The sequence below is a fragment of the Dendropsophus ebraccatus genome, chromosome 6 (assembly GCF_027789765.1).
Source record: "Dendropsophus ebraccatus isolate aDenEbr1 chromosome 6, aDenEbr1.pat, whole genome shotgun sequence".
Classification (NCBI taxonomy): Eukaryota; Metazoa; Chordata; class Amphibia; order Anura; family Hylidae; genus Dendropsophus; species Dendropsophus ebraccatus.
This window is the reverse complement of record NC_091459.1, coordinates 86,805,012-86,830,774: the sequence shown is the minus strand read 5'-3', so window position 1 is coordinate 86,830,774 and position 25,763 is coordinate 86,805,012. Positions and strand designations below refer to the sequence as shown.

Below are 25,763 nucleotides of genomic sequence, written 5' to 3'. Positions count from 1 at the left end.
TTGTGCTTAAAATGTTGACTATTTCACTCAGTTGTGGTCCCTGGTTTCCGCAGGCCCTCCTTCCCTGGCTGCATAAATTGGAGGAAGTCTTTTTGGAGATGCAGAGGAGGTGTCCAGGGAAGCCGGAGCTGGATGCTTTGCTGCAGGAGTTTGAACAGCAGCGTGTGTGTTACCTGCCTCTCAGCTGCCTTCTGCTCAAGCCTCTGCAGCGCCCCCTGCAGTATGAGAAGTTGTTGGAGAGATTATGCCGCCACTATCCGCCTTCACACCATGACTATAACAACTGCCAAAGTAAGGCCTCCATATCTAGTAAATCTATGTTCCCATCTGGAGAGTTCCCTATGGTGAAACATTTTATGTATGACCACACATGCTACAAATAATGAGTGTAGGTTCAATATCTAAATGTTCCCAAATAGTAATTTTCTCTATCCATATGAATTTGTAACAACCTGACAGATAATAAAGCCTCGAGTACCCGTGAAATGTTGTAAAACTTAGCGAAAATTTGGCCTTGGAGATATTTGTACTGTGGCGTATGTGCTGCTTGCTAGTGCAATGTTTCTTCTTTAAGGGTGCGTTCACACCTGCAGATCTGCAGCAGATTTGATGCTGTATTCATTTATTTAAATGAAATCTGCTGCAGAAAATCAGCTGCAGATCCTGTAGGTGTGAACGCACCATAAAGTCATTTTTGCAAGACAGTTAAATTGGATTTGGAATATTACATCTGGTTGTTAATTTCATTACATTGAGTGAAATAGACTTTTTAATCTCTCCTCTATATTATGGCTACAGTATGAATCCATTCAGGAGCTTTATATCCAGTGTTAAAGGGGCTATCCAGCGTTAGGAAATATTTTATATAATACTGCTCTGCTGGAGGACATAATAAACTGCAGTAGGAGCCCCTTCCGAGACAAACCTGTCTGAGGAGTGAGAGCCCGCTCAGCCAAACACTATGGCTGCAGGGCTTTTCTGTCTCAGTCAGTGATTGGCTGAGGAGATTGGCTGGTGTTTGGATGAGTCTGTCTCGGAAGTGGCAGCAGCTGCAGTCAGCAGGGGACACGGGAGACATTGTAACAACATCAGGGGAGCATGGAGAGGTAAGCATAACAGGTGTGTTATGTTCTCCAGGAGGGAAGCAATATATAAAATATTTCCTAATGCCAGATAACCCCCTTAACACATCCAATTAAAGGGTTTCTGGGAATAGATTTTTGACAGCTGTCAATTGTGGAATATATATTACATTCACTCCAGCTCCTTTTGATCTGTTGTTGGATATATAGATCAGTGCTTCTCAATTCCAGTCCTCAGGCCTCACCAACAGGCCATGTTTTGAGGATTTCCTTAGTATTGCACAGGTGATATAATTGTACTCAGTACATCAGGTATTATCACAGCTGTTCTTTGTATGTGGTATCCCCAAAACATGACCTGTTGGTGAGCCATGAAGACTGGAATTGAGAAGCACTTATGTAGAGTACAATGATGAGAACCAGACTCTAAACTGTTTACAAACTTTCCCATTTTGTACCTGAATTATTCAGTGTTTTCAGTAAAATTGAAGGATTAATCTAACACCCAAGATTACCAAAAGCATCTCTCTCTGCAGTCTAAAAATGTCAGCGTGCACTTTATGTATTATTTGAAGAGTATGTACCACCAGGTACATACTCTTTAACCTGAACCCACCTATCGAACGGCGCTGGCACGGGGAAGCCGGTGGTCCGTTTTTCGGACCGAGGCCCCGTTCCCGTGCACGGGGCCATTCTATGCACTGGAACCGGCCGCTGCTCAAGCACTGGAGGTCGGCCTGCCCGCCCCCAGTGGGAGGGAATTCCCTCCCCTGTATGACGTGGCTCCGTTCATTCTAAGGGAGCCGCGTCATACAGGGGAGGGAATTCCCTCCCACTGGGGCGGGCAGGCCGGCCTCCAGTGCTTGAGCATCGGCCAGTTCCCGTGCATAGAACGGCGCCGTGCACGGGAACTCGGTCCGAAAAACTAAACGCGGCACCGGCTTCCCCGTGCCGGCGCCGTTCGATAGGTAGGTTCAGGTTAAAGAGGATGTACCAGGTGGTACATCCTCTTTAACAACTAGATTTAACGTTTGTAAGTCTACTGAAACCCTGTAAATCACGCACACTGTCTTGGAAAACTTTCTGGCAATATATTAGCTTATTCCCACACTTCAAATACATTTACCATATGATATATGGGCTCAAAATTAAAGTGTCATTGTCCTTTAAAAATATATTCAGTCTATATATATACAGTGGTGCCTTGGATTACGAGCATAATTCGTTCCGGGACCGTGCTTGTAATACAAATCTACTCTTAAACCAAAGCAAATTTTCCCATAAGAAATCACTGATATGCAGACAGTTGGTTGCACACCCCAAAAATAATGATTTATTATTCTGAATAACATGTAAAACAGATGAAACAAACATTCAGAAACAGCAGAATATGTCATATTATAAGTTACTGTACAGTAATGGAGAGGATGGGAAACACAAGGACTGACAGAGACTGCAGGGAGCATGAAGGAATGAGCAGGACAGATGTGGGCACAGTATAGCAGCACTCTCTGTCCGGGGAGAGAGGGGTTACAGCTATGGAGAGATTACCTCCACAGTCCTGTCCCCTGATGTAAGCCCCAGCCTGAAGTGGATCTGCTATGATTTGGAAGGTGGGGGAGACTTCCTGGGTCAGAGTACAGAGCTGTAGACCCCGCTATGCAGACCATGCCCCTCCTCCACTCGCGCTCCAACCCAGTACAGGGAGCTCTTAAACCAAAGCAATGCTCTTAAACCAAGTCACAATTTTGAAGAACTGTGAGCTCTTAAACCAAAACGCTCTTAAACCAAGTTACTCTTAAACCAAGGTACCACTGTTATATATATATATATATATATATATATATATATATATGGGTGGAACCAGCACTGCTTACATCATCATGGGGAAGATGAAAGAAGAGTTAACCCTTAACATCCAAAAAGGTACATGATTCGCTATACCATAAAATGACATGTATATAAATCCACTTTAAAAATACACATATTTATTTTGCTATAATATTGTAGATATTCATTATAATCGCGGACAGAATGAACAATAACTGTACATAAATCCATATCAGCAATTATAACTAGTGAACTGAACTAAGCAAACAATTGTAGTGTGAGTGTGTGAACAGATACTAATGCACATGATCCCATAAACCTGCTGCAGCGTGTGAACAGATGCTAATACACATAATCCTATGAACCTGCTGCAGTGTGTAAGAATACAGTGGTTTGCAATAAATTAGAATATCAACAAAATTTATTTTTTTCTCTCCAGTAATTCAGTTCAAAAAGTGACCTCATTACATACAGAGTGAACTTTTTCAAGGGTTTATTTCTGTTAAAGTTAATGATTATGGGATTACAGCCAAGAAAAACCCAAAAGTCAGTATTTCTGAAAATTAGAATATTATATAAAACCAACTGAAAAAAAAATATTTTTAACACAAAAATGTCAACCAATACTTGGTCAGGGCACCTTTTGCATGAATGACGGCATCAATGCAGCAATGTGGCGTGGAGGCGATCAGCTGATGGCACTGCAGAGATGTTATTAAAGCCCAGGTTGCTTTGATAGCGGCCTTCAGCTCGTCTGCATTGTTGGCTCGGGTGTCTTTCATCTTCCTCTTTACAATACCCCATAAAGTCTCTATGGGGTTAAGGTCTGGCGAGTTTTCTGGCCAATCAAGCACAGTGATGCTGTGGTTAGTAAACCAGGAACTGGTACTTTTGGCAGTGCGGACAGGTGCCAAATCCTACTGGAAGATGAAAATTCCATCTCCAAAAATCTTTTCAGCACAGAGAAGCATGAAGTGCTCTAAAATTTCCTGGTAGACGGCAGCGTTGACTTTGGTGTTGATGAAACACAGTGAACCTACACCGGCAGATGACATGACTCCCCAAACCATCACTGATTGTGGAAACTTCACACTAGACCTCAAGCAGCTTGGATTGTGTGCCTCTCCACTCTTCCTCCAGACTTTGGGAACTTTATTTCCAAATGAAGTGCAAAATTTACTTTCATCTGAAATCAGCACCTTGGACCACTGATCAACAGTCCAGTTCTTCTTTTCCTTGGCCCAGATAAGACGCTTACTGGCCTTGTTTATTGGTCAGGAGTGGCTTGACACATGGAATGCAACACTTGTAGCCCATGTCCTGCAGACGTCTGTATGTGGTGGCTTTGAAGCACTGACTCCAGCCGCAGTCCACTCTTTGTGAATCTCTCACAAATTTTTGAATGGCATTTTGGTTACAATCCTGTTAAGACTGTGGTTCTCCCATTGCTTGTGCAACTTTTTCTACCACACTTTTTCCTTCCACTCAATTTCCATTAATATGCTTTGATACAGCACTCTGAGAACAGCCAGCTTCTTTAGCAATGAATTTTTGTGGCTTACCCTCCTTGTGGAGTGTGTGAATGACTGCCTTCTGGACATCTGTCAAGTCAGCAGTCTTCCCCATGATTGTGTTGCATACTGAACCAGACTAAGGGACCTTTTATAACACTTAGGAAGCCACTGCAGGTGTTTTGGGTTAATTATTCTAATTTTATGAAAAACTGACTTTTGGGTTTTTCTTGGCTGTAATCCATAATCATCAACTTTAACAGAAATAAACGCTTGAAAAAGTTCACTCTGTATGTAATGACTCTATAGAATATATGAGGTCACTTTTTGAATTGAATTACTGAAAAAAAACTTTTTGTTGACATTCTAATTTATTGCAAACCACTGTATATGGACATGTCAATAACCACCACCAATTGCTAGAACATGTAGGGAGAATTGTTTCTTTCCCCATCTCACTGCTCACTGTATAAGACTGGTTCTATAAACTTTCTATTAATTCTGTCTCCAGGAATTAGCAAAGAGACTGATAGAGAAGTGCGTAGCTGAGCCCTTCTCCTCTCTCTTTGTAGGAATCAATGACGATCTAAGCTCCCAGATCCCAACCAATCAAAACATTTTTCTATACCAAAAGTTTAAGGGACTTTAATTTTCCAGTATATCAGTATCCGTATATTATTGTCCACATGCTCCCTATAGTAACGGGGGACAGCATGAAACACGTCAAAGTAAGCAATGCATTGTAGTTAGTTGGTAATAAAACTGGTGTTAATGTATCTTTAGGATCATGAATGAATTGTGTATTCTGTACTGCTGTAGGAGCCTTAGGAGAAGCCAGTGCAGTGGGTTCTCGGCTCCGTCACCGCCTGCTGCACCTACAGAACTTGCAGAGACTGGACCAGTTGGAGAGAGACCTACTGGGAGGAGAACATCTTTCTTCACCGGGGCGGGTAAGAATTCAGTACTCACAGAACAGAGGAACATTTTTCCATTTATTGCTTACTTATGAAAAATGTGTCTTACGCTACAGCATGTCATTATATTGTGCTATATCTTGTCCACAGGAGTTTATTCGAGAGGGATGCCTTTACAAGCTTACCAAGAGCGGTCTGCAGCAGCGCATGTTCTACCTTGTACGTCTGTGAAGTTTAATAGACATTGAGAACGATATCATTTATGCCATTAGAAATCTTATTAGGAATAAACCATAAATAATTTATTACCTTCTAATAAGATGTTTTCTGATGCATTGGTGCTCTGTTCTTGTTACATTTGGATATGGTGGGTTGTTAATTTTCACGTGTTTGTGGTCGCGCAGTATAGACGCTTCATTTTGAGGATGCCATAGTAATAAAAGTGCCCATACGTAAAATCAGAGCAAAACTATGTCCGTAGCATAATAATAATAATGCCTTTATTTATGGAGTGCCAACTGATTCCGCAGCACTTTACATAGTTTGTCAGTTTTGGTCCCTGTCCCCATTAGGAGACACAATCTAAATTTGCCAATCTGTATGTTTTGGCAGGAGTACCTGGAGGAAACCCATGCAAACCTCCACATTATATAATAAGAAATGTTGTTTTGGTGCAGTATTGGCCTGCTGTTTAAATAACAGGAGATCGGGGTGGGCAGAAATACCAATTAAACAAATTGTCCCTGTATGTCATCAGTTCTCAGATATGCTGCTATATACACGGAAAGGCCTGAGCTGCACCAACCAGTTCCGGGTTCATGGACGGCTTCCACTGCATGGTATGCTGGTGAGTAAAAACCCGTCTTTCATTATGACACCTTAAAAATCATATCTTGACATATATCAGAACATTGCTTTTAGTGGTGCGTTAGTGCCAGGATTGTGATTCCCATGTCCCTGACCAGGCAATATATTGGTTCATGGGCTTTATAATGAGATTTTTTTTATATGTTTCATGATAATGGGCTACAAGCAAGCCTTGTGTTCTTTGTTCCTGCAGTCTTAGGCCCTTTACTTCTTGCATGTTAGTAAGTAATTAGTTAGTAGTTAGTAAGTTTTAATAAGTAAGAATTAGTATGGCTATATGATCGGAGAGTTTGATTATAGTCTGTTGCCAGCAATGGGGCAGGTTATACTAATGAACCTACATAACCCAGCTGGTGCAGGTTATCATTCTATTACCGCAGCAAGAGAGATGCTATAAAGTCCAGTGCTCTGCACCACTCTAATTTATGAATAGCTGGTGCACCATGCTGCCATCCAGTAACTTGTCAGTGCCTGTAGTCTGAATACTTGGCTTTCATTGTCTTCCAGCCTCAGCATGCATGCGCTTTCATTGTCACTTTATTATTTTTGCATGTATTCTAATCTTTCCTCCTTCTTTATGCCTGTCACTAATGTTCCAGCTAATGGTGTTGGATCCTCCGGTGAGTATGGAACTCTCAGACTTAAATGTGCTTTATTTTCTTCTGTTAGATTGCCCTCCATCTGACTGTAAATGTCTCTTGTGCTTGTATTGTCATTTTGCCCTATGAGGCCTGTCTGACGCCACGTACTTGTGTTGTCAGCATGTCACCATTCATCCTTCATCTCTGTGTGTCTGTATGGTCACTGTCTACAGGCTGAGGACATCCACAGCTCTGTTCCACACTGCTTTACTATCTACTCTGCACAGACAACTATAGGAGTGGCTGCCAGGTGAGCCTGAAAAGAAAACTGAGATTCACACTATTAGAACCATTACTAAGCCTTACTAAGGCACATGATATAGAGTCAATCTACCAGCAATGGTGAATAACTCAGCAAATGCTTTACTTTCAGCTATGTTCATTCATCTAAATATACATATCTAATGGTTGCACAGAATTCTAGGAAATATTTTCTGTTGCTGTCGTATAACTTCTGGAGTAAAGACTAGTACAGTACACCATAGAAGAATATTCAGCTGTATAGTATGGGCAGATATCCAGCATTCTGTGTGTGTAAGCTATATGTACATTTTACCTACAGAATAATAACAGTCTCTTTATCCCCTTCTCATTGCACCGTGGGAACCCCCGTGTCTGTCATTTTAAGCTCTCAGGTGGACATGAGGCGCTGGTTGGATGATCTGAATGCGGCCATTAGTCGGGCTCCAAGATACAGTGAACTTTCTGCTCTATCACTACAGCGTGAGTTTTCCTAAACTGCCTATTCTATATTATCATTACCCTGTCATTGAATAATCATACGGATTCAGCACTGCTGACATTTGCATCTTTATTAAAGGGAACCAATCCCAGCGGCACAGTATAGACCTACTGTTCAGCTTGTGGAGCATATCAGCTGTGTCTGCAGCAGTAGCTTTTTAAAGGTGAAAAAGACGTTTTATTCTGGCGCACGAGGCTGGGACAGGGGAGGCTACTGGTCATCTGGGCGGAGAGTGCGCTTAGTGGGGATGATTGACAGGCAGAGAGACCCGTTAGTGGCCTCTCTGCCTGTTAATCATCCACGCTTTGTGTGAGAGAGCTGTAACTAGTCACGGGCGGCTCCCCACCCAGATGACTAGTTGCCACCACACTTCCTGCCTTGCACGGCGAAAAAAAAATAAAAAATTTCACCTTTATAAAGCTACTGATGAAGCCGCAGCTGGTACGCTCAGCGATCTGTGCTGCAGGGAACCATATTGGCACAATTGTTCCCTTTATTGGTTCCCTTTAAGGGTGCCTTCACACATACCGGTTCCGCAGCAAGTGTGCAGCGAAATCCACTTCAAATCCTGGTAGTGTTATTTTCAATAGCGTTACATACCCGCAGTGGAATAAAAATTCTGCTGCAAATATGTAACACGGCCCCTTTAACCCCCCTACCGCCTGCAGCATACATTACCTGCTTGGCGCCGCCGCTGCATGTGAGGCTCCTGGCTCCAGTGCCGCTCAACCAATCAGTGCACGGTCCTGCCACTGATTGACTGAGCGGGAGCCTCAGATGCAGCCACGGCCCGGAGCAGGTAATGTATGCTGCAGGTGGCGGGGGGTTAAAGGGGCCGTGTTACATACTTGCAGCAGAATTTTTATTCCACTGCGGGTATGTAACCCTATTGAAAATAACACTACCAGGATTAGCAGTGGATTTTGCTGCAAAGTTGAAGCGTAAAATCCGTTGCGAATCCAGTATGTGTGAAGCTACCCTAATGAAAATCTATACAATGTTCAGAGCTGCAGACATGCAGATAGCTGATAGAGAGCTAAAACAGATGATACCTGTCTGTTAGCTGATGGCTGTTTGCAAAGAGAGCTAAAACAGATTATACCTGTCTGTTAGCTGATGGCTGTTTGCAAAGATATAAAATTATGTTTTACAAGTCGTAGAGGTCAGGCTAAGCTGCAGCATGCACACCTCCTACCTCCCCCCTCCCCCATCCCTTTATATCCTTTATGATGACAGGGTTTGGTTTTCAGTATTGAGCCTTATTGAGTATATCAATCATACAGAGCAGGGAAGTGTGGAGATCGGAGAAGGCATGCATGCTGCAGCTCAGCCCGGCTACTATGACTCTTGGGTCACTTTGCCTGGACTCAACAGTGTATTAATGTATAAATGTGGCAGAAACGCTGCAATTTAAAGAAACCATGTATTCTCTGAAGCATTACATCGTCAAAAAACACACTTCAGCAATGCTCTGCAAAACAGGATAGTGCTATCTGCCCAATGGCAAGCTGGGTTCTCCTGCATCTGAATGTGCCTGTCATCTAGTCAAATCAAGTACCATGTAATAAAGGGTGCTGACAAATCGAGACTCCATTGATTATTTGAGAAAAGGCATCTGGTTCATCCAGGGTTTCAAGTGATTCATGCTGTGCCCATCTCTTCCTAGAACCAGTTCACCAGGTTCCTGGACAGATCCATCATCCAAACACACTCAGCCATGTTTGCTGGTATCGAAACCAGAGTGTGTCGCTGACTGATCACATCACTATGATGGAGGTAACATTCAGTACTTGGTATAAGACGGTAACATTGTAGATTTGGTCCAGATTTTAAAAATAGTGCAGAAAATAATACAGATTTGCTGCAGACTTGACCTTCCCCTTTGATTTTGATGGATAAAATCCACAACAAATCTGTGATATATATTCATATGCTGCAGGTTAATTTTAGTACCGAAAATTCCCACAGTGTGCAGGTTTCTTGCCTGTCTCCCCAGTATGTGTGCTTAGTATTTGTCTGCTATTAATAATCGCTTTGGTTTCTCTTAGAATCAGCTCTCTGGTTATTTACTACGCAAGTTTAAGAACAGCAATGGATGGCAGCGGCTGTGGGTGATCTTCACCAATTTCTGCCTTTTCTTTTATAAAACGCACCAGGTAAATCAATGAAGCCAAAGAGGAACTTCCAAGTGACAGATTTGCGTTTAAGGAAGGAGTTACAGTGTGATTCCTTTACATTCACAGACTGAATAGGAGTTTAGTGGCTATATAGATCTCATGTTCATGATGGTTGCAGGAGCCATCCTGATCTTCCATAGGATTTCTCCTATTTCAGCTTGTAGTCAGTATTTGCGGATTATTGTACCTCTTTACAGTAACAGATGTGTGTGTTCACAGGAAGATGCTCCTCTTGCTTCTCTTCCGCTGCTGGGATACACAGTCAGCGTCCCGTCCTTCTCTGATCCCGTCCACTGTCGCCATGTTTTTAAACTGAATTTCAAATCCCATGTATACTTCTTCAGAGCTGACAGCGATTATACATGGAGGAGGTATGGCTGTTTTACTGATGTTATTTCCACAGTCTGACATTATTTATACATAGACTGACATCCCTTATAGTCTTTTCTGATCATGTAGCGACCAGGCACTGGTAGCTACAGTTCAGTTTGCTATTCGCTGACACCCCCAGGTCCCTTGCATGGTAAATATACCAAATGTTTTCCATTAAGTAATTGTGACATTTGGTTGCTCTGGGCAACGATTAGACTTGTCTGTTAGAATTATCCATGCGTTATAAGCACTTTGGTACTTTGTATTAGTGTGACTATGATCAGAAGCTTAGGGATAGAGCTACCTCCATTATAATGTCCAAAAACAAAACTAATTAAAAAAATGAATATCAGTATTTGTTAAAAGTGTAGGTAATACATTCACAATGATTCATATTCTGTCTCTTTTCAAGGAAAGTACTAGAGTGTATTGTTCAGGTGACTCCTAACAATGGAATGTCTAGTCAGTGGGATCTATATGTCTTCTAGTTGCTTTGATCAGAAAGCAGACTGTACACTAGCTGGTAACGTCTTCTGTATTACCAGGTGGATGGAAGTGATCAGACGCGGAGTGAGCTCTCCAGGGAAGGTCGGATACTTAGCAGAGGACGGGGTCCTTGTGGATTGACCCCTTGACAAGTAATTTCAGCTTAAAGGGAGGACAAGTATACACAAGAGCATAAACAGCTGGCTTGCAAATGAGGCATAGAAAGGAATGTGCAAGGTCTGTTAGACATGGGGCCAAATAGGATGTCTTATTAGAAACTGAAAAGTTACTTCTAGGCCAAATGTTTTGCACTTTTTCCTTCAAGACCCATTACACCAAAGCAGTCATGTCTAAATGCTCAGTTATAATACATTTACACAGCAGTAACTTTAAAGTCGATATGATAAAGTTTCACTTTTTTTTTAAATTGGTTGGGTCTGGGTGCTAAGATCTCCACTGATTGGAAGAATCATCTGGAAAAAGCATTCAGCTAAGCACTTCTCCCCTTATCTTGGTGTGTAATGCTGCGTTTACACGGAACGATAATTCGCCCGATTGTACGATTAACGATTTCGAAGTAACTGTTTTTTTTTTTTTATAACAATTAGCGTTTAGACGGAACGATATATCGTACGGAAAATTCGTTTTGCGATCGCTTAAGCCTATCTCGCACATAGGAAAAATCGGTGAATGACTGTTTGCACGGAACGATCTGAGAATTTTTTTACGAACGACGATTTTAGAACATGTTGTAAGATCAAAATGAACGATTTCTCGCACGTCGCTCGATCGTTCGCTGTGTTTACACGTACGATTATCGTTCGAATTCGATCGTTATCGTGCAAATTCGCACTATAATCATTCCGTGTAAACGCAGCATTAGACAAGCTCGTAGACTTTCTATAGTCAGTCTCCTGCCTAGAGATGGGGAGTGAAACGTTTAGCTAAACTGTACAAAACTCTATATTCCAGGACTGTTCATTTGACTAAATACTGTAGTGATATAGTGGCCTGCATCAGTGAAAGTATATAGCCTCCTACTATTTTCTGCTAAACTGACAGACTGCATTCACAATGTGGCTCATATAAAGTGTGGTGTTTGCATTTAAAGTGACACTGTCACCCCCCTTTGTGCATTCTGACATCTCTACACAGGTGTAAAGGGTAAATTTAGCGTTTTTCATACCTTATTTCGTATCATACGTCATGGTGCTTGTTCAAGTAAAAAGTCATCTTTTATCCACTGCAGATTGTATTAAGTGGGCGTGGCCTCGCGGCATTAGCCCCGCCCACAACGGCACGGTGGCCGATGTAAAGGGGGTGGGGTCTAGACCTTTCAGCCAGCCTGTTCCAATGGCCGGCGAGGGGGAGGGGCCAACTGTGGTGTTGTGGGCGGGGCTAAGTGGTGGTAAAGCTGCGAGGCCCCGCCCACTTAACACAATCTGCAGTTGATAAAAGATAACTTTTTACTTGAACAAGCACCATGACGTATGATATAAAATAAGGTATGAAAACCGCTAAATATACCCTTTACACCTGTGTAGAGATGTCAGAATGCAAAAAGGAGGTGACAGTGTCACTTTAAGTGTCACTATATACAAAATGTGGAGGGGTTTGTGCACATGGCTGTTGTACATCTTTGTGGTACTGATCCATAGCCTGCCTGAAAGTTCACTTACACTATACAGAGACACGCGCGGTTTCGCATATCACATTCAGGAGGATAAAACAATCATGGTGTGCAGCATTGTTTGATGGTTTTCTATCTCTCCTAGATATATTGGGGCAGGTGTCCTAATGCTTGTGTAAATTTCGACTAAGCAGCTGAACAATGCACCAAATTTATTACAATTGGTTTTATTGTTCCAAAATATTGGCACACAATGGGGCAGGTTTACTAATCTAAAGATTTACAATAAAGCTGGATGGGCATAGTGCCGACAGAGAAAGAGAAGACAAGTTTGGCCTTTGGGCCATTCATCTCATTAATATTCAGATTTTTGTAAATATACATTTGGATGGAGAACCTCGTTAGGACCCGCGCACACAGAGTACGGGTGGGTTCATACTGAGGAATTCTCGCGGATAATGTCGCTTCTTTCACTTCTTTCGGCGGATAGCGGAATACGCTGGCCCATAGAATGGTGTCTATGGAGCCGGCGGAAAGGTGCGCGGCCAGACAGACAGTTCATTCTTCAGCGCCAAGAGATGAGGCATGCGAGCCTCCCATAGCGTGTCTTATGACACGGAGGCTGGCGGGATTCCGCGGCAGACAATTCCACTGCTCTTACTCTGTGTGCACAGGGCCTTATACGGATGCTGTTTCTGAGAGCTGTCAGGTTTGGGTCGTCAGACTGGCGGTAAAACCTAGTCTTGTAACCATAATACAGACAAAAACATGTATGCCTATTATGCTAGAGTGCCACTGTCAAAGAACGGCCAGTGTCAGATCATCCAGTACTGGCTGGATGATCTTCACTTCTGCTGTATTCATCATTCACCGCTGCTCACAATGGAGCGTGCAGCCAGAGCCGCACGCTCCATTGTGTGCACTCACATGTCTTCTGTGGCCACTATTTAATGAATACCGGTCGCAGAAAACTTACTTGTCAGTTTTTTGCGCGGCTGCTAGTGATCCCGGCCACAGTGTATACACTATGGCCGGGATTTCCTCTAGCTGCAGCTCAATGTAAGTTAAGTATTAATCATGGCCGTGTTGCAAATCGGCAACAACGGCCGTCATTATTACTTAACTTACGTTGTGTGAACATGGCCTAAAGCTGTAAGTTGCAGGGTGGGTTGACCAGGATATGGATGGTAACAATTTTAGATGCTTTATATAGTTTCCATTGAAGTTTCCATCATAAACCCCTTCTGCCAAATGCTGGTGAGAGACTGCTGTTAAGATTGCCATCACTTTATAACTCTCATAGTAGTGGTAGGTACTACAGTCACTGCTTCTATTTTTACTCAAGGAAAATACACTGGTGTGATAGAAAGATTATTTCTCACAATATAATCAATTTTCCACCAGGAAGCATTGATAACATAATGGAAAATGCACTCTCCCCACGTGAAAAGGGGAAAGCGTCACATTCAAGGTCAGCATAAAAGTATGAAGTGGCGAAAAATAACTATTCTATAGCATGCAGGGTTTAAAAGAAACCTAATAATACACTAAATCTGGAATCGGTTAGAAGGCTTCAAACAACATCTTTTCATTGCACTAAAATCCTTCCCCTTGCCTGCAGGTGGCGCTATCATACTGTGAATAACATATTTAGAACAGCTAGTGTTAAGTTGCTGACTTACGGCAATGAAGCCTCATATCATTTCTATAGCTCTGCATTGTGACTGTAACTCACTAAGAATTCACAATTTTTACAATGGATACAACAATAATTTTATGTATGAAATGTCAGTTTATTTTTTACATTATGTGTTGATGAGGAATATCGGTAAACTTTTTTGTATGTTACAATAAAAATAAAGAATAATACACTTAGTAATGCCATGTTGGTCATGTCCTTGTTCACAGTGTAGTCCTGGTCCAGGCTGGGACATGAAGAGATAAATGTGGAGCACCAATGTTGTGGACTCACGATGCAGAGGAGAACCTGAAAAGACAGCACAGGGAGGCACAGCTCACATTATGCAGTTTAGGTAGAATGTTTCATACTACATTCGCCTTTAAGAAGTACAGCTGAGAAAACATTTACATTTCTCCTTCCTTTCTGCAGCTACAGCCCCAGGTTTTTTTTTTTACTCGCACGCTCTAATACAGGAGGGTTTTTTTTTTTGCTGTAGGGGTTTGTTAACTGTACTCTGCAGACTTAATGCTGTGTAAATCAATGTAAATAGTTGAACACAGCAGCATGTACAGTACTTGTGAACATACCCTTACACAGGTGTGATAAGTGGGGTCCAATTGTTTTTCTTATTTAATTTGATAAATGCAGGAGAAATGTATGGCTGCCCCAACTTCAATTTCAGAGGCTGGACCCAAAGTGACCATCTGATTGTTGTGATAGCTCTATTTCAATAAAGAGTTATCTTCAGTAGACAACTCCTTAAAGAGAATTTGTTACCAAGTTTATGCTGCCTTAAATCAGGACAGCATAAACTAGTGACAGAAATGCTGAACAGAATGGTGTATTACTTTAAATTGTTATTTTCAGCTGTTTTCCTAATATAAGGCAGAAGGGGCTTTATGCTGCATCACTCCATCTGTCCTCCGGCTGCTGATTGACAGCTGTCTGCCAATACACAGTATAAGCAAACAGCAGCTATTTAGCAGCTGGGGCCAGAGGAAGACGGTGCTCATGAATATTGAGGACTACTAAGCACATGCACACAATGAAGAGGACTAGTGTGTGTAGAGTTCGTTATTAAATTGGATAGAACAATGTAAGTGCCCTTAGATTAGGCAGAGTCTCTTTAAACAGATATTCCAACATCAGGTTAAAAAAAAATAATAATAAGTCTGTAGAAACACATAGCATTGATTACCTGTCCTGTTCAACACCTGAATGAATCTTATTGGGTTTCGATTAGGTTTGGTAAACTGTCCTTTTTAATTTTTATCGTAGCGTGCTTGACTGGTTGTCTACAATTTCTTATATAGAGGCTTCCCCACAAAATAAATAACATAACCGTAATAAAAAATTTAAAAAAACCTTTAACTTTTATGCTTTTTATTAAAATACTAACTTGGAAAAATGAATTGTTATGGTAGCCAAGTGTCAAAAGAATCCTATGAGTTTATTTCTGACTAAGCAAATGTTTGTAGTTAATATTTAGCCAACACACCCCACATCCTCACAGTGAGAACTCTAAGTTGTGATCCATAATTCATGGCAATAGGATATGCTATGTGTAGTGACATCATGTAAAACAAAGCCCAGAGTATTTTTTGTGACAAATGTGAAATGTAATACACAAGTAGTAAATGCAGGTAAACCCTGACTATCGCCACTGGTATTGATGACACCCAGTGTACACAAGATCGGCCTTTTCATTTACCTTTGCACACGCTGAACCAAGTGAGAAATGAGTTGGTCTGTGATTCCAGGGCTGGACTCCTCTGCCAAGCTGAAAGCGTTCTCTAGTTCTTGCACGGATCCAAAGGCTCCAGCACAGCGCTGCTCCCTCAGCTGTGAGGAGGAAAGAGAGGATAGTTATAGACCAGTAAGCCGGGAGAACGCTGGAGAAATGACGAGTAGGGAAAATGTCAGCTTCTCCACTGTATCAGTAAGGGTCTGAGCTACATAGTTTTTCTTTTTTTTTTTTTTGTAGTGATGAATTTCAATATTTTTTTTACTCCCGTTTCTTTCCCCCTCCCATACCATTAAGGGCAAAAGGGCTTATTTGTTTGCCAGACTATACATTGAAGCACAACTGGAAAACATCCCTGCAGAGGAATGCAGGATAAACTATTGAAAAAATGTTTTCTTGCATTTATCCAATGGAATCTACTCCAGTTGTACAGGTCTCGCACAAGAGTAAGGCATCAGTGTGAATGAAGACTTATGGTAATTCTGGCCCAATCCTGGGTCCAATGTATTAAACTGACAGCATAATAGATGCCTATAATTCCCTAAGTTCAAGTCATCAGTCCGGGACATGCATCCGTAACACAGGTGCCATGTTGTGTTTGTGGCAAAATTAACATTAGAAATTGCATTTCCAGACATTAGAAACACTAGTCAAGAGGGTTTTAACTAAGGCTACGGACACATTGCCACTGAAATAGTGCATACTGTCTAGTTTATTATTCTACTTTGACAATTGTATGGAAACTCTACAAGAGATGACAGTACTAGCACTGTAAATGAGACTTTCAGAAACCTCTTCCACACAGTGGCGATAAAAAACAGACAAAATCCTTACCTGTAGTGTCGATTTTAAACACAGTAAATCTCTGTTCTTAGACAGTGTAAGCATGCACCAGATTTATAAAGTGGCTCAGGCTGTTTGATAAGCTGGTGCGCCTTTCTTACGGCCTAGACAAGGTTTGCACCATCTATAAATTGGCTTAGTTTTATCAAGCAGGAAATGTCTAAAACACGTCTATAATGTGACAAGTCATTAGTGGTGCAGAATTTCTTTCTATTTCCATAATATTATTCAGAATTACTGCAGTATACCTCTTCTGTGTGATTGTATTCTAAGAAAGCAATAATCAAGGCACAAAGAGTAGACAGCACCATTACTGGCTATTTATGTATGTACAGCAAATACAGCATCTCACCTCCTGAAAGACCGGAGCTACTAGAGCTGATAAACAGTGGGATCTTGGCAGGCGTTTTATAGCTTCTGCTGGCTGCAGAGACAAGAGTAATGTACTATTGAGTGTTGATTCAAAGTTTATGAAAAACATTAAAACAAGGGTTGTACACACTGCATAAAAAATCTGCAGCAAACAGGCACACTTTGGTGCAGATTTTATGCTGAGATCATTGCAGGTATGATAAGTATGGCTGTACCCTAAGGGTTATGTTCAAACATATTATTAAACCTGCTGTTTTGGAAATGATTACAATGTCCAATGCCCCACTGCCATTGACAACAAGGAAGTAGGGGACATGCCCTGAAAAGAAGTGATGTTGCTTTTCTGTATGGTTTAGCACCTACGTTCCCACAGAAGTCAATTGGAGCTTCAGGGCTGAAACGGCACTGTGGATCAAGGTAAGAATCTTACCTTCATCCTCAGTGCCCTTGCGCCATAGGGACACATCGGCAGGTTAGTTGCATCCAACCTGCTGATAGTTTCCCTTTATTTAAAAAAAACAAAAAAAAAAACACACAAGCAGAGGTAGGACCAGAATATGTTGGCTTCACCACATTTACAGCTGGCTACCAAAATGTTTCTTGTATTAGGAGCCACAATTTAGCTAATTCAGAAGACAGTCTCTATCTAAACTTTAGATTAAAAAAAACAAAAAACCATTTACCTGCTGGTATCCCCACTGTAGTCGGCTCATGGAGGAGGGGCGCATGGTTTCAGGAAACGACCAGTGAGGAGTCTGGGACTGACTTTTGTCGTCTTCATTGTCTCTGGGCATAAAAATAAAACAGTAATAATAGTAAGTTACTGCACAATGGGCATAAAAATACAAATACCATGCAATGATACATAACACGGAAACATCCAAACATTACTCACAAATCAGAGTCATCAGAGCTGGAGTCGTCACGGTGACCCTGAGATTTCCAGCGCCGGTATCGCTCCACCAGCTCCATAAGAAAGGAGGTTTTCTTGGTGTATCGTAAGATAAAACGATGTTTAAGCAGCTCCCGGGCTGTGGGCCTCTATAATATAGAATGTATATGATGCAGCCAGCAGAAGATAGATGACAATACAAAATGGTCAGGTCCCAGCTATTTACATATGAAATTCTGTTTCAGGTGGAGGAAACTGGCACAATTCCTATTTCCCACTTTCCATATACTTGCCCTTTGTACAGGAGAAATAAAATGAATCACTACTTGGTGTGCTTAATCTCTAATATGTATACAATTCTTCTCATCAAACCACTGCAAGACCGTAGAATAAAGAGAAGGCACTTACTGATTAACAAGACCACTTTATTCTTTGATAAAGAAAAAGTCCATACAAACATTCTGCAGCAGGTGAGGACACCAAAGCACTATCTGACAATTGTTCAGTCTAGAGCAGTGCTTCTCAAACTGTGAGGCGCCCCCTAGTTGTTGGTGAGGCCCAGCTGGGGAGACAGTTTTTACAAAGTAACTATAATTTGCACAGTCCTTTTGCTGTTTGCAAAAATCACCATTTTAGCAACCATAATAATTTATTTTGTACTTAATTTATTAGTGTACAGAGCTTAGGAGACGGGTGAAAGACGGCCCTAGCATTATTTTCAGCTTTTAAATGGACTTTCACGACAGATAGTGAGGCCCAGACACCCTCTTGGTCAGTCTGGTGAGGCCCAGGCATTGCCTCAGTCTTTTGGGTGCTGCTGTAGTAGAAAAAGTTTGAGAAGCACTGGTCTAGAGAAGTGTGCATGCGTTCAAAACAGCTGCCACTGATCTGATAGTGCTGCGGCACACTTTCATAGAATTTTGCTTTATCAAGAAATAAAGTGGACACATTAATCAGTGAGTGTCTTCTCTTTATTCTATGGTCTTGTTTCATGTATGGTGGTTTATTGTTCAAGGAAATCAGCCGGTTAGGGCATCCTAGCCTGATAGAGCCTAAGGCCTTATTCACACGATCCCCTAGCCGGATGTGTGAATGCAGCCTAAGAGGGGACCATACCCAAACCTAACCTGCTAATAGAGCCTAAGATGGGACATGGGAAAATAGTAAGTTTATTATAGTGAACTAATGCAGTTTTAGTAAAATAACTTAGTATGCTAATGAGGTTGTTAAGTGCACCAACATAGCTACCCATCTTCTCCAAAACACCCCCTAATGAATACTAATGCCCTCAAAAGAGTTTTCTGTAGTCACAAGAGGCTATTACAGAATAAGCTTATGGAGGAAATATAGCTACCAGTCGGGGGTCTTTATTCAAACAGGCGTCCACAAATTCCTTAAATGGTTTGCTGTGCTGTCCTTGCAAGGAAGGAGGATTATTCTTAGGAATTAAGAACAAGACTCTCATAGGATGAAGGTCAGAGTATGGAGGTTCTCCCTTAGCCAGCTCAATGGCTGTGATGCCCAGGGACCAGATATCTGCCTGGAATAAATTAAAGTAGTTTTAGGTAACAAATATAGAATAAGTAAACAAAAACAGAAGCTGAAAGGAAAGCCAACCTTAAAGTCATAGGCAGACTGTTTGATGACCTCCGGAGCCATCCAGAATGGTGTTCCTACAAAGGTGTTCCTCTTGATTTGAGTATCTGTCAGTTGACCCGCTACCCCAAAGTCAGCCAGTTTCACATCACCCTGCTCTGACAGCAGCACATTCGCAGCTAAGGAGGCAAAGACAACAACTATATAAGCTGCTTACCGTAAAATAGAATTTACGGTAAGTAAAAAAAGTGAATAGGGCTCTTATTTCATAACGACTGCTGTGGACTCAAAATGACAGCAATCAAACGGCCCCAAAAAAAGACTGTGTGAACATAACCTTCAAGTTTTTTTTTTTGTCATGATAAAAATTGACAGTGCTTGTACCTTTTATGTCTCTGTGGATCTTCCTTTCAGAATGTAAATAATCTAGACCTTTAAGTATCTCTCGTAATATGGTCGCAATGTAAGACTCCTCCAGGGGGCCAGGTTTCAACTGCGGCAATGAAAGAATAGAAATAAGTAGTAGTATATGGAGAATCTTTCCTGAGACTACAGAATACATATCAGTCAGTGGCATACATCCAAGTAAGGATCTGTTCACACTTAGTATTTTAATCAGCATTTTTAGCTAGAACCAGGAGTGGCTGCAAAACACAGAAAATCCTTTTCATTAGAGTTTTTCTCTGTGCTGGTTCCATTCTAAGGCTCACACATGTTCACACAATGTAAAAATAAGTAAAAAAATAACCGCTGTCATAGCAAAAGAACGTCTGTTTTTAATGTTTAAGTTAATCTGACAACACTGGCTGTTATTTGCAGGGTATAAACATACATTGAGGCTGTATTCACATGCAGTATTACTTTTAGAAAGTTAATTTGAAGTCTTTGTCATTGATTCAGTAGCATTGTTCCCACACTATCATTCCCATTAAGACAACAGACACCAAACCGAACTTCAAAGGACGGCATTATAGTCACTTTGGTCCATTGAGCACTGATGGTGTCCGTTGTGGGCGAGAACTGGCACTGCCATTATGGTTCCATTATAACAGTCTTATGGGCCATACATGTCTGCAAAATACTATCAGTATGTGGACAGTATTCTGTGGACAGGACATTGGCGCTCCTGGCATAAGCATTCATTATGATGCTTGGAGCTCTGAGGTTCAGTCCGCAGAATACTGTCCATGTACAGATGGTATTTTGCAGACATATGAATGGCCCTTAAGCTATGTTCATACTTTGTTATGACTGTGTTTGGCAAATGTGGCAGTGAAGATTCCCTGTACATATGCCACACACATCTATACAGAGAGTAAATATACATGTATATACCAAGTCTAGTGCAGATCCTCCACCCAAATACTCCATGATGATCCAGAGTTTTGACCCCTGTGGAAAATAAAAAAAACACATAATAAAAAGTGAAAAGTAAATTATCTTAAAATACAATGAACAGAAGCAGAAGGCTATGTTTATTATGTAGTCCCTGCTAGAGATGATCGAATATCGGGAAATGTCAAGTTCGATCAAGTACAGCCTGGAAAACAGGGATACAGCCTAGGTAATCTTTTCCAGGCGGTACTCGGGCTGTCTCCACCTTCCCCACGGAACGGGAAGGCATCAGGAATCAAATGACGAAGGTTCGACAAGGCTCGAGTTCGATCGAACCTGACATTTCCCGATGTTCAATCATCTCTAGTCCCTGCAAAGACTCAGATCCCTTTCATTTCAATAGTGTCCAAGCTGCAGTAGCCTATACTGTGGATGGGAAATAACTTCTTCAGATGGGAATACCACTTTACTGCACCTATCTAGACACTTATTTTTTTTGGTGCAAGGTTTTCAATATCACATTAATAAAGGTCTACCTTCAGGTAAGAGCCATAATAGCGCGTAATGTAAGGACTGTCACACTGGCTCAGAACAGTGATCTCCTGCTGAATGTCTTCAATCTCATCTTCTGCCTCTTCCAGATCAATGATCTTGATCGCCACCACTTCTTTGCTGCGGTTCTCTATACCTTTGTACACCTCTCCAAATGAGCCCCTCCCAATGCGCTCAAGCTTGGTGAAAAGGCGTTCTGGATCCATTCTGGAACCCTACAGAGGAAGAATTATTTAGAAATCCACTAAGAGGACATTTTTATAATTTACTTTCTAAAAGAATGAAAGGGACGTCATATTAGAGCGGCTTTACTCCCCTACCCTATTTCCTGCAGCCAAATATTCTGCTTGTAGGGACCAGGACTCAAGTGTTAGGAGGATTAGGCCCCACATTCCCTATTTTGGATTATAGACAGTCAGACGCCACATCAGACCAATGGCCCTGTGCATCTGTCACCAGCGGTAGCCCAGGCCCTGAGCTCCTGGGGGGCCCATGGCCACCCAAAAAGACTTATCCTTTCAGTGGTGTATTGTCTCCTGGCTACAGTTCTGCCATGATTTGCAAAAAAGACAGCTTTTTTACTGCAATTTTGCACAAATCTGGGCATCTTTTCTATCCTGTACTACTGACACCACGCTAGTGCTGCCAAAGTTACAGTGGGGTGGGGGGGCCCAAGCTTGGTCAACAGCCCGGGGCCTATTATAAAGTTTATCCGCCCCTGGTCACCAGTTTGTTGACATGTTGTCTAAAACAACAAACATTTTGGGTAAGGTGGCGCCATTTTGGCTTAATGTCTGATACAGCAATCTCACTCTAAAACTTGAGTTATCAGTGTGTTATGGAGTATTGTGATATAATGTATATGGATACTGTAGATTCTTACCTGTCCTGGGAAGTCTCGGATATGGGCCATTGTGGAGCAATCTGTTCCGGCTAAACGTCAGATCAGCGCAGTGTAGCCTGGGAAGACGCTGCGGCAGCACAGTGCACACAAGTCGCCTGCATGGCTGACCCTCCTGTACTTTATAATAAACCTGAAGAAACTTTATCTAAACAGCACCGCAATGTAACATACAAGAGCCAACAGCAGCTAATAGGATGGTGCTACTAATGTCCACTCAATGGACAATGGTCACAGCAGTATGGCAATGCTCCTCAGTGCACACAGCACTAGTCACAGTAATACACATGGGTCTCACTAACGGCACTTGCTGTAGTGTATGGAGGAGGCGCAGCACAGTGCACACTACATCCTCAGGCAATATGGAGCCCACAGCCTGCCTCCCGTACTAGTCTATGAAAACTCTGCCCCCATGTCACAGCCTGCAGGCGGACGCCGGGCACTCACTACAGCACCACACGGGAGTCTTAGCAGATGGCCTTCTCTGTATATAGAAGAAAATGTACCCAGGACGCTCCCCCCGCCCTAATGTCACACACGTAGGGACGTCATCACCGCCCGGATATCTGGGAAGTGTAGTTCTTTCAAACACATCGCCTCTTATCCTGGTAGATCTCAGAACTACACATCCCATAAGCAGTACGCGCGAGGAGTTCTGGGAGTTGTAGTAAGTAAGCTGGAACGTAGAAGGGAGGCATATAAGTCACATGACCGGAGTTAGGCGTGACGTCATAGATGTTATGTCCATGGGGACTGAGCCGAGGAGTTGGGAGGGAAAAGGGTTACTGGTGTCATGTGACCGAGTGACCCGCGTGGTGTGTGGGGAATCTAGCACGCCCGGGATGAAGGCGGACGTTTTTGATGTGTCGGTGGGAGTTGTTGTCAGGGGATTTTAGATGAGACGCATAAATCCACGTTTACTGATAACCCCGCCCCTAATGTCCCTCCATGTTATAGAATGACGTTAGCTAGTGTGTGTGGAGACCATATTTTTAGTTTATCCAGCTTACACCTTTAAGAAAAAAACAATGAACAGGCAACTCTTTCAAGTCCTATAGCAATTCATTTTGTGGATTTTCCTTTCTTCTAAAACATAGATAGAACATAGGTGTTCCTTATTAAAGCGAATGTACCATCAGGCCATCAGGGTATTTTACATGAATGGATAGGTACTGGCGCAGGGAACCTATTTTTGAATCACCGCCTGGTTCCCGTGCACAGCACAGTCTATTCACAAGAGGCGGCCTGGCCTGAGGGGCTATGGGTGGGCCGGCCGGCCCTCAGTGTGATGCGGCTCCATTCATTGTGGTCTGGTGAGCCTGCCAATGGTGCTTCAGGCGGGCCGGTGTTTGGTAAGACCAGTGCTGTGCACAGGAACCAGGCGGTGGTTCAAAAACCGTGCCACCGGCATCCTTGCAACTGCACCGATCCATCATGTAAAGAACCCAAAGGTTTAAATGCAATACAGTGCAATACAAAACACAAGATAAACCGTTAAAGAAGTCCAGCTTTCGTTTTTTTTTTTCTAAAAAGGCAAGGGCACTGTGAAAAATAACGAAGGGCTCCGGGATCTCTGATGCTGAAGACATCACAACCTGGCTGATAGACTGGGCGTTCAGCCAGTTTGTGACTGTGGTGAGACGCTGCTGAGTCACTGATTGGCCGAGCGGGCTGTCCATCACCCAGGACAGGCATTTCCCCCCCGAGTTGTGACGTTAGATAGCACATCAGGGGCGAGGAGGAGAGGTAAGCAATGCTTCATAGTTACCCTGCCCCTGTCACGGAGAGAGGTAAGCAATGCTTCATAGTTACCCTGCCCCTGTCACGGGGAGAGGTAAGCAATGCTTCATAGTTACCCTTCCCCTTTCACCTGTGAAAAATTAGCTGAGGCTGGACTTCTGCTTTAAATCAAACCAGCCATGCCGTATCTTGTAATGTGTATTGACCACCTATGGATTATTACAATGGGTAGAAATATCTGATATCCTACAAATTTGCAGCAATATTGTACTAGGCCATACCGGACCAGTGTCCAACCACCGACCCCAGATGGACTTAAATAGAGATGAGCGAACCTGGAGCATGCTCGAGTCGATCCGAACCCAAACTTTCAGCATTTGATTAGCGGTGGCTGCTGAACTTGGATAAAGCCCTAAGGCTATGTGGAAATCATGGATATAGTCATTGGCTGTATCCATGTTTTCCAGACAACCTTAGAGCTTTATCCAACTTCAGCAGCCACCACTAATCAAATGCCGAACGTTCTGGTTCGGATCGACTTGAACCCGAACCTGGTTCGCTCATCTCTAGACTTAAACTTTCAGGCACACTTTCACTTTATATGTAACCCCCTTTCTAAGCAAATTATAATATTCATTCTAGACAGAAATTCCTCCACTGTGGGAAGTGGGGGATTCTTTGTTAACCTAATGCTGCATTTACATGCAACGATTATCGTTCGAATTTTCACAATAACAATCGCATTTGAGCGATAATTGTTCCGTGTAAACACAACAAAAGATCAAGCGACGAGCGAGAAATCGTTAATTTTGATCTTTCAACATGTTCTCAAATCGTGTGTAAACAGTCTTTCAAAGATTCACCCTATGTGAAAGATGGGCTTAAGCGATCTTAAAAACTATCGCAATAACGATTTTTCTTGCAAATTTTCTAATGATTTTTCTAACTATTTATTTGTCTAAACGCTGATCGTTATTCATGTCTTATATACCTGATGGATAAGGAAAAGTTAAGGCTTTTTTTGGGCTTCACATAGAGCTAACAGAGGTGTAAGGGAGAGTAAATCCTGCATTAGGGAGTCATCATTAGGAGTCATCCTATACCCTGCACCCACTTGTCTCGTACCGCAAAAGTGGAGCTAGTCACTCTGGCATTCAGCAGCGAAAGATACAATTCAGAGATGGCTCTCCTTAGCAACCCTTGGCTACCCACACTATAAAACAGACCATTCTCACCTAATGACGCTCTTCCAGAGTCTTCCTGTCACTCCTTTGGGTCCCCTGTACTTCTGACATCCAATGAGTCAACCTTGTCCAGTCTAGATCTTACCTCCTCAAAGAAGCTGATCAGATTAGTTTAACAGAACCGATGAGGTTCACATGGAGTTATGCCTCAGGTGGCAGATTTACTGGTTCCTTAGGGGGCAGCAACTTCTGCCCTATCATTTTAGTTCAGTCAGGCCCAGCTGACTGTGAACTGTGCAGCGGCCTCCTGGGCAAGGCTGTAATGGGGGCTGATCTTGCTGGACTGCCCTCAGCACAATCCAGGTTCAGACAGAAAGATGTTTGGATGGGCTGCATGACGTATTGGCCACCAGTCTGTGACTGTCCATACTTGCTGTCACCTGATGGGCAGGGGGTCCCTATGACTGGTACTATAGGGGGATTTCTGCCACTATCTATGAAGCTGCCACTATTAGTTGGTTGCTGGATACCACCAGCACTACATATAGTTATGTATGCAATATATTAAGTTCTGGTATGTAACTATGTCTGCAATAATTTAATTTCTGGTATATAGTTATGTACAGTATGCAATATATCAACTGCTGGTATATATAGTTATGTGTGTGGGA

At 42.4% G+C, this 25,763-nt stretch overlaps 2 protein-coding genes across 2 annotated transcripts in view; one reads left to right on the top strand and one right to left on the bottom strand.

The window, feature by feature from the left end:
- FARP2 (FERM, ARH/RhoGEF and pleckstrin domain protein 2) overlaps nt 1–11,189 on the top strand; it is a 68,769-nt gene extending 57,580 nt beyond the window's left edge. Inside the window, exons 20-30 of the mRNA XM_069974227.1 lie at nt 54–291; nt 5,243–5,373; nt 5,488–5,556; nt 6,095–6,184; nt 6,804–6,824; nt 7,019–7,095; nt 7,474–7,568; nt 9,254–9,363; nt 9,636–9,743; nt 9,984–10,135; nt 10,682–11,189. Of these exons, the coding sequence (XP_069830328.1) occupies nt 54–291; nt 5,243–5,373; nt 5,488–5,556; nt 6,095–6,184; nt 6,804–6,824; nt 7,019–7,095; nt 7,474–7,568; nt 9,254–9,363; nt 9,636–9,743; nt 9,984–10,135; nt 10,682–10,763 (1,173 nt within the window). The 3' untranslated portion in view covers nt 10,764–11,189. The remainder of the gene's footprint in view (nt 1–53; nt 292–5,242; nt 5,374–5,487; nt 5,557–6,094; nt 6,185–6,803; nt 6,825–7,018; nt 7,096–7,473; nt 7,569–9,253; nt 9,364–9,635; nt 9,744–9,983; nt 10,136–10,681) is intronic.
- A 2,835-nt stretch (nt 11,190–14,024) lies between these two features.
- STK25 (serine/threonine kinase 25) lies at nt 14,025–23,075 on the bottom strand. Its single transcript, XM_069975310.1, has 11 exons — nt 22,151–23,075; nt 21,252–21,482; nt 20,716–20,772; nt 19,765–19,873; nt 19,402–19,559; nt 19,139–19,324; nt 17,788–17,933; nt 17,576–17,678; nt 16,873–16,944; nt 15,645–15,775; nt 14,025–14,239 (listed from the first exon to the last, which is right to left on the bottom strand). The coding sequence occupies exons 1-11, from the start codon at nt 22,178–22,180 to the stop codon at nt 14,221–14,223; spliced, it is 1,242 nt and encodes a 413-aa protein (XP_069831411.1). The 5' UTR covers nt 22,181–23,075; the 3' UTR covers nt 14,025–14,220.
- Between the last annotated feature and the right edge of the window lie 2,688 nt (nt 23,076–25,763).

Coding starts and splice junctions, on each gene's coding strand:
- STK25 (XM_069975310.1), bottom strand. CDS start 22,180: ATGGCCCATATCCGAGACTTCCCAGGACAG. Junction 21,483..22,150: donor TCCGAGACTTCCCAGGACAG/GTAAGAATCTAC, acceptor CTTCCTCTGTAG/GGTTCCAGAATGGATCCAGA. Junction 19,325..19,401: donor AGTCTGCCTATGACTTTAAG/GTTGGCTTTCCT, acceptor AATTTATTCCAG/GCAGATATCTGGTCCCTGGG.